The sequence below is a fragment of the Homarus americanus genome, unplaced genomic scaffold, assembly GCF_018991925.1.
Source record: "Homarus americanus isolate GMGI-L3 unplaced genomic scaffold, GMGI_Hamer_2.0 scaffold7732, whole genome shotgun sequence".
Classification (NCBI taxonomy): domain Eukaryota; kingdom Metazoa; phylum Arthropoda; class Malacostraca; order Decapoda; family Nephropidae; genus Homarus; species Homarus americanus.
The window spans coordinates 129,096-150,272 of record NW_024739921.1 but is presented as its reverse complement, the minus strand read 5'-3'; the positions used below and the strand labels follow the sequence as shown (position 1 = coordinate 150,272).

The following is a 21,177-nucleotide window of genomic DNA, read 5'->3' as shown; positions in this document are numbered from 1 at the left end:
CAGCACACTGAGGAGGAGTAGGCCGTTGGAATTACACTTGCCTAGTCCACTTCTCCCTATGGTTCCCTGCCAATTGTTAGCTTCTCTGCCAACTCTGGCAGTGAAGTCGCCAAGGAGCACAACCTTATCTTCTCTGGGGATAGAGGTTAGCACTCTGTCAAGGTCGGTATAAAATGCCTCATTGATGTCATCCTTTGCAGAAAGGTTCCAAGAAAGAGCTGCTCAGTCCCACAAACAGGACCGGATTGCACTGTTGCCGAGATCCCAGTGCATAAACAACAATCTTATCTGTGCTGCCCATGTGCAGAGTTGTGACTAGAGATTCCTGGCAATCCTCTCTGCCTGTCCCCTTCGCCACTCATCTGTCGCCATAGGACTTTTGGGATTTAAGGTTTTTGATGATGATGAAAAGTAAGATAACCTGGATGATGGCTGCACATCTTGGCTCTCCAATTTCCTGATCTACTGGTGCAGGTAGCTGCAACAACTGGGGAGAGAGGTGCAATGGACTGCCGATAGCCCAGTTTGTTGGGTTCGCCTTAATTGCCTGTTCATCTTATATGTTCTTCATCTGCTTGTGATAGCTGTTTTGGTATCACACTAATTGTTTAAATTAATTTCTGGAACCTTTAAGTGGCTGGGTTTGATGTAAACACTTCTTGCTGTTTTCTTATTTATTATCAAAGCAGCTTTATACACAGATATAATCTGAGAGAATAAATAATGAATTTTCTCCAGGGAAGTGTTGTGAATAACACTTTGAGATAACACTTTAATTAAGTGTCTGGCTTCCTTGTCCAAGTGGTGGTAATGTACTACCTTCTCTGGGCGTCTGAAGGTGTGACAGAGCGAGCCGGTTCTTTGCTTAATCAGCTGACCTGCACTCGACCTTTGAGAGAGTTGCAAGCCAAGCTATCTGTCATGAGTAGCATGTTGACTCACTTGGTGAATAACTTTGTGGATATTAATATAAAACAAACGTGCTGTTACATGCTGGTATACTCACTGGGTTTCCACATTGGTCACCTCTTCTACCTATACTTCCGTTTGGGGTTTACTCCCGTAGCCTTGTACCTGCTGAGGTTTATCCGCAAGGCAGCGGGGCAATGGTTGGTAGGCGCCAGGACGTGTCCATATGCCAGTGAGCCTATGCACCGTCCCTCTGGGGCCCACTGCTACTCCGGGATCTCCTGTTGGTCTAACCTGGGCCCACGAGGTACCCAGTTACCATGTGTTGCCACGAGGAGGCACAGCAGGAGTCTTGATGGTGAGGAGGCTGTGTACTGGCAGGGGAAGACCTATGTAAGTTGCTTCCCTGTTCACCACGAGGGCTAGCCAACGGTGGTAGCTGAAAGCGAGAGGAAGCAAGGAGTGCTTGCATTACAGCACCCTGTGCACACACACACACACACACACACACATTATGTATAATTCAAAGACAAGTTGTTTTTGTGGCTATGAAGTCAATATAATATTATAATTATACAACAGTAAACACTGTGTTGTTGGTGATGGATACTTGTGTCAGGGTGAGGAGCACCTGAAGATCAACTATCATAACGATACCTGGATAGTTATGAGGTTAGGTTTGGTTAGCGTTTGGTTTGGTTGTTTGGTTAGTGTTAGGGTTGGTGAGGATAGAGATAGCCTAGGTTAGGTTAGGTTAGGGACAGAATGGTTAAGCTTGAGGTATTATAAACTGGGAGTTTAGGTTAATCTTCAGGTGTTCCCAAATGGGTAAATATATTCGCCTAATGATGTGTGTTATTCTTACAGAGTCAACCCGCTGTACAATGAGGAGGATGCGGAGAATGTGGAGGACAAGAACCAGGAGACCAACATCAGTGAGCAGAAGGGGAACAACCCCCCTGAGTCTCCACCGATTGACCGAAGCTCCGTCCGGTCGTCAGGTTATGGCTCTAAGGAGACAGATTCTGTGTCCGAGAGATCAGAAGGTCATGATGAAGATGATCTCTTGGGGGCAGAGGTCGAGACAGCGCTTCGGTCGACTCCTGCCCCGCCTGCCTTCAGTGACCAAAAGCCGAGCTTGAAGGAAGGAGCAGCGGGTCGAGGAAACAAGACCACGCCATCAGTTGCTGAAACAAGTAAACCAGTTGAAGTATCAGCAAGCTCAGGCAATGAGACACCAACTGTGATATTAGCTGGGGGAAAACCTGTAGCAACCATTGTTACTCAGCACCCACAGTTTGTTCGTGGTATTGAGGTGAATCTGCGTCGTGCCAAGTCTCTGGAAACCCTCGGTAAACAGCGTATGATCCAGAACCTGGGGTCCACTACAGTGCCACGTCCCATCTGGCCACGAGTAGGAAGTCTTGTTGGTGATTTGCCACAGACGAGTCGGCGGGGTTCAGATCCACTGCAACATGTACAAGAATTTCCGAATTCGCAAGAGTGTGAACCTCAGCGTGTCCCCAGTCCAGTTGATATTTTGAAGCAAGATTTTCGTTATGTAACGTCCATAGATGTGACACCCTTACGACCTCTCTCACGTGCCAAGACCTTCAACCCAGGGCATCCCAATCCCGTGCCAGGAAGTGCCAATACCCCAAGCCAGCTACACTTACAAGATGGCATTGATGGTAATTCCAGCATTACCAGATACTTTGGAGATGAGCATCATAGATCAGGCTACCCACTCATGTCTTTACAGCCAGACTCGCTGGTGACTGAGGACACCCTCCGCATGATGAGGTACGGCAGGGAAGATGACCTCGAGGAAGAAGACTATGAATCGCCCATCCAGGTGACAGAGAAAAGAAACTCTGCTCCCTTGCCAGACTTTAGTCAGGCGACATACACAAGAGGTCTGTATGCTACCCTAAACAGAGCTGCTTCACTCAGTAGCAAAGATATTATCAAACCTTATAAAACCAGAAGCAAGAGTTTCGACATTGCTGTTTCTAACCACAAGAGCTGCGCCAAAAAGAGAGGTTTAATAGCAGTGAAAGATTTATGGGAAAAAAGTGGTTTAAAGACTAACGGTAGAAAACTTATAGTAAATGTTGATGACTTGTTAGACCAGTCCGAGGAGGATCCGTCAAGAAGATTGTCTGAAGGAAGTAGTGTAGAGCAACTGAGAAGCTTTAGCTCAACAGTGGTTAATGAAGGACACCTCCATCGACTACCCAGCGACAACACCACCTCAACCAACGCAACCTCTAACACTTACGAAGAACTCAACAGCTTCGAGACCAAGGATACCACTAGTCACCCATCCCTTGAAACTAACCCTTCTGGCAGTTACGCTGAGATAGGCGATGTTGTACTAGAGGGTATTGACAACCCCGCCTTCCTTGATGACAGTGGCCGCCCGAGATACCCCAGCCCGCCACCCATCATCCACCACAATGGTAAACCCCTCATGCCAGCCAACAGATTCCTAGATCCAGATAAACTTGCAGCATTCCAGAAGAAAATCAGTGAGAAGCTTCAGGGTGCTCCTCTACACCGCATGCAGTGGCTAGACCTGGACGATATTGTTGTGGAAGACTTTGAGGACAACAAGCAGGAGCGGCGGGTCAAGTTTACTGCTGATACTGTCAACCCAGGCAGCCTGGAGCGTGGGGTGGGGGGCAGCCACCGTGGTGCTAGACGCTCTCCACCTCTCCCTGGTGGGGCCCTCAAGATCTTTCATGACGATGATGTAGAGTCCATGGAAGGAAGGCGGCTTCAGGAGGTCATTACGAGGCCCATGAACCAAGAAGCCAACGATACCGACCACAAAGGCATATGGGCCATTTCGGAAAGCTACCGAGACAGATTTCAGGTAAGAAAATTCTATTAAAAGCAACTTAATAGATTGTATCACCAGTGTCTTTGAGAAGGTCTCCCTCATGTGCCTCTGTCTTATCCATCCTTCACACTAACTAAGCGACCTGTGTCCTATACATCTGGTACTTGATCATTGTAACAGTTTTTTTTAAACTAATAGGATCCGTGTCAAAGATTCCCTTGGGTCATGGTTGATGTGTTCTTCATAGTGTAGCTCATCTACTTCTTGTTTGATCTAGAGTCTGTTCTAGAAGACTTCTGGGTCTCTTATGGGCGGTGTGTGTCCATACACTGCCACCAGGCATGTTAAAGACCTCATAATTACTGTAAAAGAGGTAATTAGTTAAGTGCCTGAGAAAACTAAGAAAATATAACGAATTGGCTATTGCAGGTTAATGACTATTGACTGTTTCATAAAATACAATTACTTTCACGATGACTTTATTGTACAAACAGAACCTTATGACACAGACAAGAACTAAAAAGGAAGATATTATGATAAATCTGCTTAGTTTAACAGATTAAGTTAAGATGACATCGGCATACAGCAAAACTAAACCTTATTACACACACCATAATTGACACTATTCTTAACAATAGTCATATTGTTGATGTTATTCTATTTATTTTTGCATTTCAAGTTAGGATGACATTTACTGGTACACTGCTGATCACATTTCTCTGAGACACCGTTCTGAACAGCAACTGGTCTTAATATCTAAGGCACAATTACATATTGAATATCCTTGAACAGAAAAAAGGTATTGTCTGTCTGAGAGTTAATTCTTTTTCAAGCTCAACAGTGTTAGTTGACAGCAAATTATTTTCACAGGCTTCAAATTGTGCAGGTGTTTAATGACTGATAATTGCTCCATATTTTGTAGCAAGTTTATAACCGTTTTTTAGATTTGGTGATCTACATGGGGAGTGGGTACTGTACCAACACTGTGGGTGGATGCAATTTCTACTGCTCTTAGAACCTTATTTGTGTTCCTTGCCATTTTCTGGATTAGATTTTTTGTAGTCCCTTTGCACCTGCTCGCCTCTACAGGTAAATTAAGATCACATTTCCTCACCTCTCTCTTTCCTCTTGACACACCTCACCTCTCTCTTTCCTCTTGGCACGCCTCACCTCTCTCTTTCCTCTTGACACGCCTCACCTCTCTCTTTCCTCTTGACACACCTCACCTCTCTCTTTCCTCTTGACACGCCTCACCTCTCTCTTTCCTCTTGACACTCCTCACCTCTCTCTTTCCTCTTGACACACCTCACCTCTCTCTTTCCTCTTGACACTCCTCACCTCTCTCTTTCCTCTTGACACTCCTCACCTCCTGTGGTAGTGATGATAATACTAATACCATTTTTGCGTCACACCCAAACCACTCTGTAAGGAGGTCCGTGGGTGTCGGGGTGGTGGCTGTGTTCTTTGTGAATTGTACAAATTTCCAGCCAACTACCCAGTTCTTCGTGTCCTTATCCCGCATCCACGCTATGAGCATGTCCTTAACGTCCGCATTAGTACGTTATACACTTCCTTGGGACTGTGGGTGCCGTGGTTTACCATGCAGGCTGGCCACAAATCTTTTATCTCACTAATCACTGTAGCTGTTAATTCCCGACCATTGTCACTCTGGAGGATGTGAGGCGCACCTTTTGACTTTAATGGCCTTACCACTGAAAATTTCATAAGGTGGTCCTGATAATGCATTGCCGTATAAACTTTTAGTCCTCATACCTTATAGACTGCATATCATTTAGGTCAACCTGACCCCTTGAGTTCAGTTCTTTGAGCATCAGAGATTTTACTGCAATGCCTTGTTACAAAGTTTTTCTTTTTGAGTTGAGACTCTTCGTTTAGTTCTTTGAACAGTGACAGTACTTCCTTTGTGATGTTTGCATACTTTTTCTTTATCCCTTTTATCATTTTATCTGTTCCGCCATGTCTCGTATTGATGTGACCTTGATGCTCAACCTTGACGACATCTTCTGGACACACGAAGTATAGGATAGGATCCTCATCACTCCCTCTCTTCTTAGTATCATATTGGCCACTTATCAGCTTACTAGCCGTTTGGACGGTCTATCCAGTGTTAGTACAGGAGGAAACCGGGGACCGGTAAACCTGTGGTGTTTGATAGTGAGAGTCACACTGGATAACACCCTTCTGACGTGTGTCCGGGCCGAGGCTCGAACCTTTGACATATTGGTGAGAGTTATATGCGTTACCGCTGTACCACCAACACTTGATCAGGCACTCAAAATCTCCGTTGGAGAACTTCGAAACCTGGGAAACGAAAAGCAATATGAGGTCATATGATATGAAGGGGAGGAATGAGAGGGGTATTCTGCGATGGTGTGTGTGTGTGTGTGTGTACTCTTACGTGCGTGCAGTGATGCCACTGAGCCATCACACTGTATACAACTGACTACACAAGGCAGGTCTAAGTCAACAACATCGGTTGACCTTTGAATCAGTTATTTTTTTAATTGAAACAGTTTATTTAGCCAGAAAAACACATATACAGAGTGGGTAATAATACGAATATTGACATGGCTGAGGTCTACCTGCGATCATTAAATGTGAGTAAGTTACTAGGCTGGATCCCTACAGGTGCCCACCCTGTACTTGGTTCATGTATCAGAAGTATTTACTTGACTCATTCTTGACAGGACAGAGGTGGTCAGATACTTGCAGCTATAATGATCGACGGCTTATGATGGGAGGTTCAGAGATCAGTGCAATAAGGGAGAGGAAGGTAGCATTGTACAGTACAGTAACTGTACAGTGTTTGTTAGGGCACAACATCAAGTAAATTTATTACAGGTTTTATGGCGGTTAGATGCCCTTCCTAGCCCCAACCCACTCTCACAGTAGCAACTTCCACTTGCCTTCTTAGCTGGTACAGTCTCACCCAAGACTTGGTTAACCCTCCCAGCCAGCTATTGCTATACTGCCTGCTTCAGATGTTTGAAACTGTCTCAGTATCAACCAGAACATGAAACCGATACGAATGAATCTACTGTAAAGGTTCGAAGTAACATACTCAAGTTCAAACATCTGAAGCAGGCAGTGCAACAATAGCTGGCTGGGAGAGTTAGCGAACTTTTGGGTGAGACTGTACATAAAAAATGGTCCACTCCCAATGGGTGGTTTGTTTGAGTGATCCTGTAGCTTACTGTAGCACCTCCTCCTTACAAAGGAGCTGCCTGGTGGAGGACATAAGCAAGTAATACGTTGTTGGTGTTGAAGTTACTGGTAATGGAACTTTCTTACCCTGAATTATTACTTGTGTTACTCAGAGAACCAATGTAATGTTTCATGTTTGGATGCATGAAAGAAGATATTCCACACCTATAACAAAGGCATGACTAATACCCGTGAAAATAATCTGTATGGGTAAGACAGGATCTTTATTATCAAGAGTTACCTAATCTGTCAATTGATTATATTACCAAGAGTGAGTCAGTTGGACAGTGACCAGGGTAGATTGTGGAAAGTTAACAAGTCGTACAGGTAACCAATACAGCCTTTACACACAAGCTGTTTCGCTAAATCCTATGGTGAAACCTCCAGGCAAAGTTTCCAATGCCATTTGTCTAAGAACCTGGTGAGGAGCACTTAGTCACTTGCATAACTTTACAGGAGGCGCCGTCGGGGACTGTGGGCCGAGGGAAACGACAAAAACTATGGGAAACTTACTATGGGACAGCAAGTATGGACCGAACTCTCCCCCGCCACCTGTCTCCTCACCCTAACAGCCAGGCACCCTTTTGTAATGTAGGTTCACCCATTGTTATAGGAGTAAGCCCCTCCAGCTAACCCAACCCAACGCTAACCCAACCCAATCCAACTTAACACTAACCTAACCCAACCCAACCCAACGCTAACCCAACCCAACCCAACTAGCTAACCAACCTAACATCTTAACACTAACCTAACCCAACCCAACGCTAACCCAACCCAATGCTAACCCAACCCAACGCTAACCTAACCCAACCCAACCTAACTCATCTTAACACTAACCTAACCCAACCCAACGCTAACCCAACCCAATGCTAACCCAACCCAACGCTAACCTAACCCAACCCAACCTAACTCATCTTAACACTAACCTAACCCAATTCAACTCAATGTGAACCTAATCCAACCCAACCCAACTTAACTTAATGCTAACCTTACGTAACCCAGTGCTAAACTAACCAAACCCAAAGGTAAACTAACTTAACATTAACTAATTACAAGCTTTAGAAATTACTTCTTGAGAATTGCTGTTTTAATTACATATATTGATCTTTAATCCTTAAATATTTTATCCTTCAGAGTCCTGGGACGTGCCATGACTTCACACTGGACCTACGCCGCTCAGCCAAACTCCGCCGACGATCAGTGGCGAGAAAGAAACGGAGACGGTGTTACGCCATCATCTTGTTGATCTTAGCCATTTCTGTCTTTGTCGGTGTTGTTGTAGCCGTTTCCTTATATTATACCAAAGGAGAAAAGTTCTTTGGACCTATGTAAGTTTATGAACAAAAACGCAATGACAGATCCTTTAACAGGGCTGTACTGTATCATGTTCCTCTACAAGAAACAAAGGAATTTTTTGCTTCCTGTTTGTGTGTGTAGAAGATTGTAGAAACTTTATTAGTGTTACTTCCTGAGAAAACAACTGATAACACACACGTTTTGACTCCATGTATATTGTGTTGTGAGCTGTGTATGTATTGACTCGAGGTTCTTATATCCAACATTGAGATCACTTAGTCGACACACTGGCCATTTTATTTTTCAGGTAACAGTTAAATGCATGTTATAAGGTTAACCATACAATCTATTTATATAATTTTTGTTTTTTCGTAGTTTATTTATTTTTTTTCATTTACATTTTTCGTATTTCTGAAATTACAAAACCTGATTATTTGTAAAATCTCCATCCAGTAATGGGTCAGCTTGGGATGCAACATATGATATAAACTTGTTCATTATTTAGGAGAGGCGTCATGTGTATTAAGCCAGCAAAGTGGTGAAATAGTTAGGGGGTGTTGATGACCCATACAGTGTGGTGAAGTAATTGATGAAGCCTTACACATAGTGAACTCACTTGAATTTATTGTAACTATTTTTCAAGATGGACACCAAGATGTTACAAAATTAAACAGTAATGTTACAAAACTAGACACTCATTATACAGAACTAGACAATATGTTACAGAACTATTACAGAACTAGACAATATGTTACAGAACTATTACAGAACTAGACACTCGTGTTACAGAACTAGACAATATGTTACAGAACTGTTACAGAACTAGACACTCGTGTTACAGAACTATTACAGAACTAGACAATATGTTACAGAACTGTTACAGAACTAGACACTCGTGTTACAGAACTATTACAGAACTAGACACTCGTGTTACAGAACTATTACAGAACTAGACAATATGTTACAGAACTGTTACAGAACTAGACACTCGTGTTACAGAACTATTACAGAACTAGACAATATATTACAGAACTGTTACAGAACTAGACACCTGTGTTACAGAACTATTACAGAACTAGACACTCATGTTACAGAACTGTTACAGAACTAGACACCTGTGTTACAGAACTATTACAGAACTAGACAATATATTACAGAACTGTTACAGAACTAGACAATATATTACAGAACTGTTACAGAACTAGACACCTGTGTCACAGAAGTATACTCTGTTCATTCCAAGGTTGCAACCGGGCCAAATCAAAGGAAGCTCGTGATTGGTCGAGACTCGTCTGGTGAATATGGGCGGCGATGGTGCCTAAATAACAACAAAAACCACTGATCTTTTTCAACTTTGTCACTTATACTGTAATATATCTGTGTTCTTCGTGCTAATGTTTACCTCCCTGACTTAAGATATCATTTTAGATCAACACTTAATTGTTAATATTACTTGAAGCTAGAGAATATAAAGAAAATATATTAGAAATTGAAAAGCTTCATCTAAATGAAGCCAACGTACTGTACTTCATTCCACCAATCTTTCTTGCTGCTTTGATAAAATCTGCCTCAGCTGTAATGCTCTTGTGAACAGAATATATACATTTTTAGTCCATATAACACGCGGACTTTGAACATATAATCAACGACCTCACCAGCCAGGAATCGAACCCTCGACCTACTGGGTGGGACTAGGGAACGCTACCGACCAACCCACAAGGACACTAAAAGCAGTATTAGACTCTGTTATATTTCACACAAAGCCTGTTCATCGAGCTGATGGCGCCGTGAACCTCATTGGGAACTGCCCGTGCCTCTTATGTGGTGTCAGTAGCATTTTACCGAATCCAGCTGGTATGAAACACGAGGTACCATATATATACTTCAATTTTAGTCCATATAACATGCGGACTTTGAACATATATATAATCAACGACCTCACCAGCCAGGAATCGAACCCTCGACCTACTGGGTGGGACTAGCCCAGTAGGTCGAAATAACTGGCTGGTGAGGTCGTTGATTATTTATATATATATATATATATATATATATATATATATATATATATATATATATATATATATATATATATATATATATATATATATATATATATATATATATATTTCATTAGCCCAATAGCACGCGGACTTCTACATACAATCAACACCTCAACCCGCTAGGATTCGAACCCATGGCCCACTAGGGATGGTGAAAACACACATACCTAAGGCAGATCCAATAGGAGTAATTACTTGCTTAATTACAGTAAAGTACAGAAAATATAAATGGAGTACTGTATGTTGATTGTTATACAGTATGTTTGTAACCTATTCTCTTGTACCACCATATTAAATTTAATATTTGTGTATGAAGTTTTCCTGGAGTTAATGTTTTGGGAGTGATAAAGAGAAGCTGTACATGTTATTGCTCACAAGGTTAAATATTACTGTCATCATAAATACTGTACTGTGATGTGGCTCAAAACTGCACAATTCCTTTAGTTATTTCAGCATATTGTTGGAGTAGTAATTGATACACTATTTGGTAAACTGAGTTGGTTACTGAAATGTAGTGTAAGTAATTGTACTGTACGGCTCTGAAGTGTATTTCTTTATATGTAACTTTAAATGTCGTCTTAATGACTAATTAGTGATTTTTTTTATTATCTGACACTTGTAAGGAGGAGATTGACACAAAGTTGTACATATAAAACTTGTGAAGTTCATCATGTATTTACTAGGATAAGATTATACCTTAAGACTTTGGTGCAATATGAAGTTAACAAATATATTTAATGTTCCTCACGAGACAAAGGCTGATGCAATTTGCTATTAGACGCTGCTGCATCTGTTCCACACCACTGAGTTGGGGAACAACTATAAACCATGGAATGTTTGCCAATTGTTTAATGTCTTAAAAGTGTGTGAAGGTTGGTTTATTTACCACATGGAAGCCAATTTGTATATGTAAAAAATCAGTCTGCAAATCCGTCCAGAAATTGTAAATATGAAACCAGTAGAAGTATGAATACAGTTTGACTTTGTTATGTGTCTTGCATTTTCTGTCTCCATCTTCACTCCTCTTACACTCGGTTCTGTATCACAAATATCTTTGGCAATATTACTGAATAATTCACCAGTTATGATGTCCAAAAGAAGAGGTTTGATAAGAAGGCATTAAACATAGACTCTTATATTTATATAGTATACCTTTTATTAGGTCTTTCTACTCTATATTTTTAATTAACTATTAAACTGTGTCATTATTCGTAAATTAGAACATTGGTTTACACACACACACACTACTATTACTACTACTACTACTTTGTTGTAATTCATAATTGAGTATGACTCTCATCCAGCGACGACACAGTGATATATGTTATTAGTGACGTCACCTTCGTTGATGACGCAAAAGGCTGATACGAGACCGGCAGGGCTGTCCACAGATATTGCATGTGTCGATGGTTCCATCTAATGCGGGAGGAGCAGGAGTAGCATCTTTCTGGTACTGGCGCTTGTCTGCCTCAGTATGCAGTTGGGCTCGAAAGCAGTGACACCTCGTGTGGTGCTCCTCCAAGCGTTACGATGTGGAGTGATCGTCTCCCAGGTGAGGGGGTCGATTTGGCACTTTTTCAGGTTTGTCTCAAGACTATCCTTATACCTTTTCAGTTGCCAGCCAGCATTAAGTTTACTGTTCGTTAGGTAACTGTGAAGTATCTGCTTTGACAGTCTACTGTCGTTCATGCGGGTAACATGGCCAGTCCAACGTAGTTGTTCATGGATAATGGTAGCCTCGATGCTCCTACAGTTGGTGTCAGCAAGAATACTGGCATTTATTCTCTTATCTTGCCAGCTGCCTCGGAGGATGGAACGTAGACCACATTGGTGAAAGTTCTACCATATAGCAGGGTGGGGAGGACTACTGCTTGATATATGCGCTGCTTTGTAGATAATTTCAGCTCCCTACAGCTGAAGACACGAGTACAGAGTCTGCCAAAGGCTTGAGATGCGCATCTGATCCGATGTTGGATCTCTTCGTCAATATCTGTGGTTTTAAACTAGTAGGAGCCAAAGTACTGGATGTGGTCCATTTTCTGGAGACGGTAGTCCCGTTAATCTTGATGGATGGTGGAGACATGACAACCAAAGGCGGGCTAGAATTGAATCTGTATCTTGCATACGTTCACCTCCAGGCTGAAGGATGTACAGTATATGTATCTGAAATTGTTCAGGATCTCCTGTAGGTCGTGTTCAGTGTGAGTGACAAGGGTGAGGTCGTCTGCATACTGAAGTTCAGTGATGGAAGCTGCCGACACCTTTGTTCCTGCTCTGAGTTGTTATATGATAAAAGAGTCTTTTACTTTACTTTTATCCTCTTCACCACTGATCGGCTCGCTAGCCGCCCGGGCGATCGGTCACGTCTCTGTCACGCACTGTTGGCAAATACTGGGCATGCACCGGCTCCTGAATGTACCTGAACCTGCTCCAGTGTTGGTCAAGTCTTTTCTTGAAAGAGCTCACACTCGGTGCCGTCACAACACTCTCTGGTAGATTGTTCCAAGAGTTTACAACCCTCACTCCGAAAAAGTTTGCCCTCACGGTTTTCTGGACTTGCGGCTTCTTCAATCTTGAGCTGTGACCCCTTGTGGGGCGAGCGTCCGCCAGCTCCAAGTAAGGACACTCAACTGAGTAGTGCCCCCTGAGATGCTTATACACCTGAACTAGGTCCCCCCTTGCCCGTCTGTAGTATAAGCTAGGCAAGTTCAGGCGCTCCAATCTCTCAGGGTAGCTGAGGTGCCGAAGTGCAGGCACCAGTCTGGTGGCCCTCCTTTGAACATTTTCAACCAACTGACAGTCCCTAGCATCTGATACTGGATGACCACCCTGCCGAATAATTTGGCACTGGCATGAGTAAGGAAGGTAGCCTGGGTAAATGGGGAAAAACTCAAAATGGGTGTCATTATTCAGGACATTGTCGTTCATGCCATCGTGGGGTTGCTTCACAGTGGTGATGAATTTTGTTGAGCAACGAAAACGACTGATGGTCCGGACCGAGTTATAGGATGGTGGAAAGTATCAGCTTTGGTCTGAGGCCGAGGGCTGTTTTTCTACTCAGTGAAGGTAGCACACACACACACACACACATTTTCATTTTTAAGAACATACCTTTTTTAAAACACATTATATATTGTAAAGGGGTTAATGAGGCACCTGTGGGCAGGGCAACACACTGCCTGTGTTATGGTGTGTCAGGGATTGTCCAGTGAGAAAATATTTATGTAAAAACAAAGATGTCTTGAAAATGTATGTAAGACTCAAGATTAAACAAAAATTTGTATCTAATATTCAAGTTGATGACTAATAATTACTAGAAAATAAAAAAGCTACACTTTAAAGACCAATTTAATGTTTGTCTGTTGTAACTAATAATATTTTAAGTTCAAGTGTAAATATGAATACAGTAACCAGACTATGGAAAATGTCCATCGTAAAGTCAGATGATAAACTGGTCAGGTTCATCTGAGACTTGTATTAATGTCTCCTTAACTTGATCCAAACAAGACAGTGTGTGGTGGTCCTCCTCTACTGCAGGCATCATTCATCTCTCACCTTCTCTTCCATTTACTACTGTACTCTTCTCTACTCCTCTATATTTTTTTACTATTGTCTGCAAACATTGTCTGTTCCACCTTAAGGCTGGAATGCTGTTTTATTTATGTACACTTGCAGTAAAACAGTTTGTGAGTCTGTTTGTCAGAAATAGAGTCGCTACTTTTGTATGAACTAATATCTGATTATAAATGAAAAATAAAACATTACGCTTCTATGCTGTTCGTTTTTACCGTTGTACAGTTATGTGTTGAGTATTAAAAGCCAGTTTTAGCATCTGTGAGAACACAGGTGACCAAGAGTGTGCAACATGGAAATTGGAACACCAAAATTGTTATTTCCTACAACTGTGGCTTATCCTCATCAGGCATTTGGGGAGAAGCATCACCTCATTAAAGGAGAAATTACTATATGATGAGAAAGAAAGAACTTATGATGATCCATTAAACAATTAGAGGTGGAAATAAAATATAATTCATACAGTGGTCCTTGCTGCACTAAATACAGATTACCCGCGCTTATTTACTTTATTTTTGTTACTTTTATCCTCTTCACTCATCGGCTCGTTAGCCGCATGGGCAGTCGGTCACGTCTCTGTTACACACTCTGAAAAAGTTTGCCCTCACAGTTTTCTGGACTTGCGGCTTCTTCAATCTTGAGCTGTGACCCCTTGTGGGGCGAGCGTCCTCCAGCCCCAAGTAAGGACACTCGACTGAGTAGTGCCCCTTGAGATGCTTATACACCTCAACTAGGTCCTCCCTTGCCTGTCTGTAGTGTAAGCTAGGAAAGTTCAGGCGCTCCAATCTCTCAGGGTAGCTGAGGTGCCGAAGTGCAGGCACCAGTCTGGTGGCCCTCCTTTGAACATTTTCAACCAACTGACAGTCCCTAGCATATCTCGGGGACCAGATGGGGTGACAGTACTCCAAATGGGGAAGCACTTCACTCCTGAAGATCGTTACGAGGGACGGACCGTCTAGATATCTGAACTGTATGATATGGACACGAAGTAGTACCTGAAGCTGTGTATTATTATATTACTCTTATATTACTCTATTAATTTTGTATAGTAAGTATTACAGAACATGTATTAATTCTATGTAATATTTCCATTTATTGTGCACCATGATATGTATATAAATTATCATATTTATACTTTATGTATTCAGCTTGTGAATGCTGGCATCTGTACATGCAGCACGCAGCAATACATAGAGAGAGTAAAGACAGCCAGTCCTTGTGGTGCGGAAGTGAGCTTCATGGTCCCCTTGTGTATATCTCCCATACGAGAATAGAACCTACTTTTAAGAGAACAAGTGTTTGTGTATACCTTCAGTAATATAGAACGTTTTGTGGGTATCAAGACGAACGCAGATGGCGCAGTGATTATTTCTCAGTGAGATACAGTGACCAAGCCTTCCCGCCCAGACTCTGTTAATGGCGTCTCGTCTTCAGCTTCATCACGGATCTACAGCAAGACTACTACAAGCCTCTAGACTTACAGTGTTGTAAAGTGCTATGCTGTGTACAGTGCTATGCTGTGAAATGAAGTGTTTTGTGAAGTGCTGTGTTGTGTATTTTAATCATAATTGTCTGTGCAAAGTGCGGTCAGATGACTAAGGGAGCTGGTCCAGCAGTGCGTCCGCTCCCGTCTCTAGTCGGAGGGTAACTAACCGACCAGCGAGCGACTCTGCCCAGTTGGCAGCGCGCCAAGCCTCTCCCGCCATACACACACACACGCATTCACAGACTCATCTTATAATAAATTCTTGTGACTTACTGTAGACTTCTGTAATTCTGTGCATAGATTACGAGGGGCTGACCCGGTCTTTTGCACAGATAGAGTACAGAAGCTGTCGGCATGTCTCACAGGGATCAAAACGATACCCTGGACGATGGGGTTACGAGTTTTAGTCTGGGAGACCTCTCCCCATCCACACTCAGGCCCCACGTTCCCCACAATGACAACGCCCAGTCACCCATAGAATCTCCTCGTTCGTCGCGAGCCAGCTCTCCTGCGATGCATGCGTTCACAGATCTCCTTCAACTGATTAAGTGGATGGAAACTTCTCGACGCCAGGACGATATTGCAAGGAGAAATGAGGAAGAAATTCGGTACAAAGAGTTTGAAAGACGGCGCCACAAAGAGGAACAAACACGCAGAGAACTCGAAGACATACGTAGAATTGAGGATGACCTGAGAAGAAGAGAGAATCAAGCCAGATTTGAAGTCTTGATTTCTCTGTTAGCCTCCCCACAACGATCTACTCTACAAGATTCGTCTGCCACTACTAATGCTGATACGACTAGAGGTACTGGTACCTCATTTCCCAGAGTCGGATCAGCAACACCTCAAAAGGCTGCAGTACACACGCCTCCCTCTCTGATGTCTGACGCTTCTTATCAGATGTTTCGGGAATGGCGTCGACGTTGGCAAGACTGCAACAATGGTTGACTTGTCAAGTTTACCACAGCCTAAACAAATGATACAGCTTCGTATGTGTTTGTCCTTAGAGACACAACGTACCCTCGAGCACACACTTCAAGTGCCTCCAACGACAACTGTGACTGTAGAGGCCGTGCTTGACAAGTTACAGGAACATGTTAAGGGACAGCGCAACGAAGCACTTAGAAGAAGAGAACTCCTCCAATGTAAGCAGCTTGATGGAGAATCTTTTGATGCATTTTTTGTAAGACTGAAAAGATGTTCAGAGGAAGTTGATGTTTGTCCTGGACATTCTCCAGTCTGTGAAGAGACACAACTCAAGACAATCATTTTAACGAGTGTCCGAGATGAAGAGCTAGTTCAGCGTCTCATATCACTTGACCCCACTTCCTCCCTTCAAGATGTTGTTACAAAATGTCGAGCGTACGAGGCCGCCAGGTGTGCGACTTCAGCTTTACGCTCACAACCTGACCAGGTGAGGGCGGTGTCTTCCTACAGAAAGGGTAAGAAGCAGCAAGGTAACCCCACCCCTCACCCTCCAGCTACACCTTCAGCAGCAGCTTTGTGTAACAGCTGTGCAAGACAGCATAATGCCTCCCAGTGCCCAGCTGCTCAAAGCGTGTGCAGAAGTTGCGACCGCCAGGGTCACTGGGCTTACACAGTCAAGTGCCCTGCTAGCAAAGTTCAGTGCAGACTTTGTGGTCGTGTGGGCCATTATGACAAATGTTGTCGTAAGAAGACACAGAGAGGACACCACCTAGGATCCAAGAAGTCATCCTCAGGTAGTGCTGGCGCGCTCCCTCCTTCTGGCAAGTATCAAGACACTGTGTCCAGTTGTTCCTGCCGTCGTGTACATTGTTCCACAGACACGACGCCCCAGCACATCAAAGTCGTCATTTCTTACGGTAACTCGTCATCCAGTCTTCAGATGTTACCTGACACCGGTGCTGACGTCTCAGTAATTGGTCCACAACACTTAGCAAGTTTGGGAATACCCCGGAGCAACCTACAGCCCCCTCCTCAGACAACGAAACTGACAGCTGATGGTTCCAAGATGGCTCCAGCTTTGGGATCTTTCTGGGCTACTCTTACCTTTGGTAAGCAGTCTTGCTCAGCCCGGATTGATGTTCATGATGGGATCCTGACTCTGCTTTTATCATATGACCCTTGTCAAGAGTTGGCCATTATTTCCAAGGAATTCCCAAACCTATTTTAAAGGTCACCCATGTCAACAGGTTGAAAGAATTCCCTATCTCAACTAACACGTCCCCTTCTGATGCAAGAGCTTACCTTCTCAGGGAGTTTGCTGATGTGTTGGTTACAAAGAAATCTTTAGGATCCACACCACTCAAGCCGATGGTGGGTCCACCTATGAAGATTCATCTTAAGGATGGTGCCACACCTTTTGCCATCCACACCCCTCGTTTGATTCCTCACGCCTACAAGGAGCTAGTTAGACAAGAGCTTGACTCCATGGTTGCTCAGGGAATCATCAAGCCGGCCAGAGACGAACCTTTACCTTGGTGCCACCCTCTCGTCCCCGTCGCCAAACCTCGTGGTGGAGTACGGATCACCGATCTGTCAAAACTTAACCAGCAAGTTTCCCGTCCAGCCCACCCTTCACCCACACCCTTCACAGTTGTTCGAAATGTGGACCCGAAGGCAAAGTTTTTTACAACGATGGACGCCTTATGTGGTTAGTGGCAGATCGAGTTGGCCAAAGAAGACCAGCATTTGACAACATTCATCACACCATATGGAAGATATCAGTATTGCAGAGGCCCCATGGGATTTGCCGCTACGGGCAATGCATTCTGTCAACGTGGTGACGCGGCCCTTCAAGGAGTCACGAATTGTGTCAAAGTGGTTGATGATATATTACTCCATGACGAAGACTACTGTGCCCACCTCTCCCGAATATATGAAGTTCTCACCAGATGTCGAAAGTACGGGATTACCCTCAACGCTGACAAGTTTGTAGTCGCCGAACCATCAGTGAACTTCTGTGGGTACACTCTCTCAGCATCAGGTATCGCAGCTGACCCGGAGAAATTAAGTGGAATCAGGGATTTTCCAACCCCTGCCAACCTGACAGACCTCCGTTCTTTTTTGGGTCTGGTCAATCAGCTGGCTGAATTTACACCTGACATCTCCGCCGCAGCCCAGCCATTACGCCCCCTGCTGAGCCCCAGGAGGACATTCCTGTGGACCCCAGATCATCAAGAGGCCTTCCAGCGAGTCAAGCAGGCCCTCTTAAGTCCACCTGTCCTCGCCTGTTACGACCCAGCCCTACCCACCGTCCTCCAGACTGACGCCTCCAGACTCTACGGCGTTGGTTACGCCCTTCTGTAGGATCATGGCGGTGGACAACTCCGCTTAATTCAGTGTGGATCCCGGTTCCTGACGGACGCCGAGACCCGATATGCCACGATTGAGCTGGAGATGTTGGCTGTTGTCTGGGCGATGGCGAAGTGCCGCTTCTACCTGATAGGACTTCAGCACCTCACCCTCTTCACGGATCATCGCCCTCTTATACCTATTATCAATCACTACTCTTTGGATGCAGTAGAGAATCCTCGCCTTCAACGTCTGAAAGAGAAGCTTTCGCCTTATCTCTTCACGGCTGTGTGGCGTGCGGGTAAGCTGTTGTGCATCCCGGATGCCCTGTCCTGCGCCCCTGTCAGTCGCCCCACCCGAGGACGAGATGTTGTGTTCTACAGCCGCTGCATCCCTCAAGTCAGTAGTCTCATTGAAGGCCGTCTTCACATCAGAAGAGTCTACAGCACCGGATGCAGACAAGACCGTTGAAGATCTCCGCACCGCAGCCCGAGCCGACCCTTCCTATATCCGGCTCGTCGACTGTGTGTCCCCCAGGGATTTCCATCTAACCGATACGACCTTCATGAATCGCTACTCCCATACTGGAAAATACGCGAGGACCTCTATTGTGACGGAGACCTCGTCTTGTATGGTCCACGAGTAGTTATTCCTGCTGCCCTACGCCGCCGTACCTTGACCCGCCTTCACGACAGCCATCGAGGAGTGGAGGCCACCAATTGACGGGCGAAGCAGACTGTATTTTGGCTCGGAATCGACGCGGACATTGCAAGTACCGTCCGTGCCTGTGAGCCATGCCAGATTCTGCAACCTAGCCAGCAACAGGAACCTTTAAGCTGCGACGATAACCCTTCAAGACCCTTCGAGTCTGTGTCGGCCGACTTCTTTGCAGTAGCAGGGAAGTCCTTCCTCGTCATTGCCGACCGATTGTCTGGATGGCCTGTTGTCGTCCCCTGTGGTAGTGATACAACGGCTACTGCTACCATCCGGAATTTCAGACATTACTTCAGAGAAGTTGGTGTTCCCCTCCGCCTCAGGACAGATGGAGGACCCCAGTTCACCAGCCACGAGTTCCGGGACTTCATGGACCGTTGGGGAGTCCGTCATGTCGTGACCTCGCCCCACTACCCCCAGGCGAATGGACACGCTGAAGCCGCAGTCAAGACTGTTAAACACCTGATCCTTAAGGTGTCACCCTCAGGGAATATCGACTGTGAGGACTTCGATCGAGGTTTGTTGGAGTTACGCAACACCCGAACTTCACCGGACGCTCCCCACCCAGGTTCTATACGGACATCATCTCAGGTCTTGTGTTCCTGCCCACCCGAAGTCTTTTTCTCAAGAATGGCAGGCCAAGACTGAGGAATGTGACCGCCGTGCAGCAGAACGAGCCGCAGATGTCGCTGCTCGGTACGACTGTCATGCCCGCCCCCTTCCCAGGTTGAGTATCGGCCAGCAGGTCAGGATTCAAGATCCGGTATCTCACCGCTGGGACAAGGTTGGGGTTGTCATGGGTATTGGCCGGTCCAGGGACTACCAAGTGCGTCTTCCTAGTGGTAGAATATGGTGGAGGAACCGTCGTTTCCTCCGACCTGTGGAGCTGCCTAGTGTTGACCCTTCCCCAGTTGAGTCCCCTAATGTTGATGTCTCTAAAGTAAATCCATCCCCGCCTTGTGTTTCTGCCCCGGTACTCCGCAGGTCCGAGCGACTCAGAAACAAAAGGTCCGCTCAAGATGAAACTATGAGCGTATAGGGGGGAGGGAGGTGTATGATATGGACACGAAGTAGTACCTTAAGCTGTGTATTATTATATTACTCTTATATTACTCTATTAATTATGTATAGTAAGTATTACAGAACATGTATTAATTCTATGTAATATTTCCGTTTATTGTGCACCATGTTATGTATATAAATTATCATATTTATACTTTATGTATTCAGCTTGTGAATGCTGGCATCTGTACATGCAGCGCGCAGCAATACATAGAGAGAGTAAAGACAGCCAGTCCTTGTGGTGCGGAAGTGAGCTTCTGGGTCCCCTTGTATATATCTCCCGTACGAGAATACTGTAGAACCTACTTTTAAGAGAACAAGTGTTTGTGTATACCTTCAGTAGTATAGAACATTTTGTGGGTATCAAGACGAACGCAGATGAACGACCTTCTTATAATAACTTCTATATAAGCCTTAATTATAGGGCGGGATATAGCCCGATAGGACACTGACCTGAGGTGACGGGAGAACGGAGGGCACTGAGGGCAGTGCCCCGCCGCTCGTCACCGCGTAGGCCTACAGTTTCCAATCTTTAATTTGTACTTTTATTTCTTACGGTTCTCACCTGAACACTTTTCGGCATATTGTCACTCATGCCTAATAAACACATATTTTAACCCTAAAGTACAAACTAAGGTAAGGTTCTGGTTTGCTAATTCGTGGGTAAATTCATTGGGTTATAATATCAACACGGCACACTCGAGGCAGGTGCAGGACTCACCTTAAAACAA

At 44.5% G+C, this 21,177-nt stretch overlaps 1 protein-coding gene across 1 annotated transcript in view; it reads left to right on the top strand.

Moving 5' to 3' along the window:
- The window catches only part of LOC121875026, a 32,001-nt gene extending 22,027 nt beyond the window's left edge, over window positions 1–9,974 (top strand). Inside the window, exons 2-4 of the mRNA XM_042379380.1 lie at window positions 1,777–3,787; window positions 7,436–7,570; window positions 8,114–9,974. Of these exons, the coding sequence (XP_042235314.1) occupies window positions 1,777–3,787; window positions 7,436–7,570; window positions 8,114–8,311 (2,344 nt within the window). The 3' untranslated portion in view covers window positions 8,312–9,974. The remainder of the gene's footprint in view (window positions 1–1,776; window positions 3,788–7,435; window positions 7,571–8,113) is intronic.
- The last annotated feature ends 11,203 nt before the right edge of the window (window positions 9,975–21,177 follow it).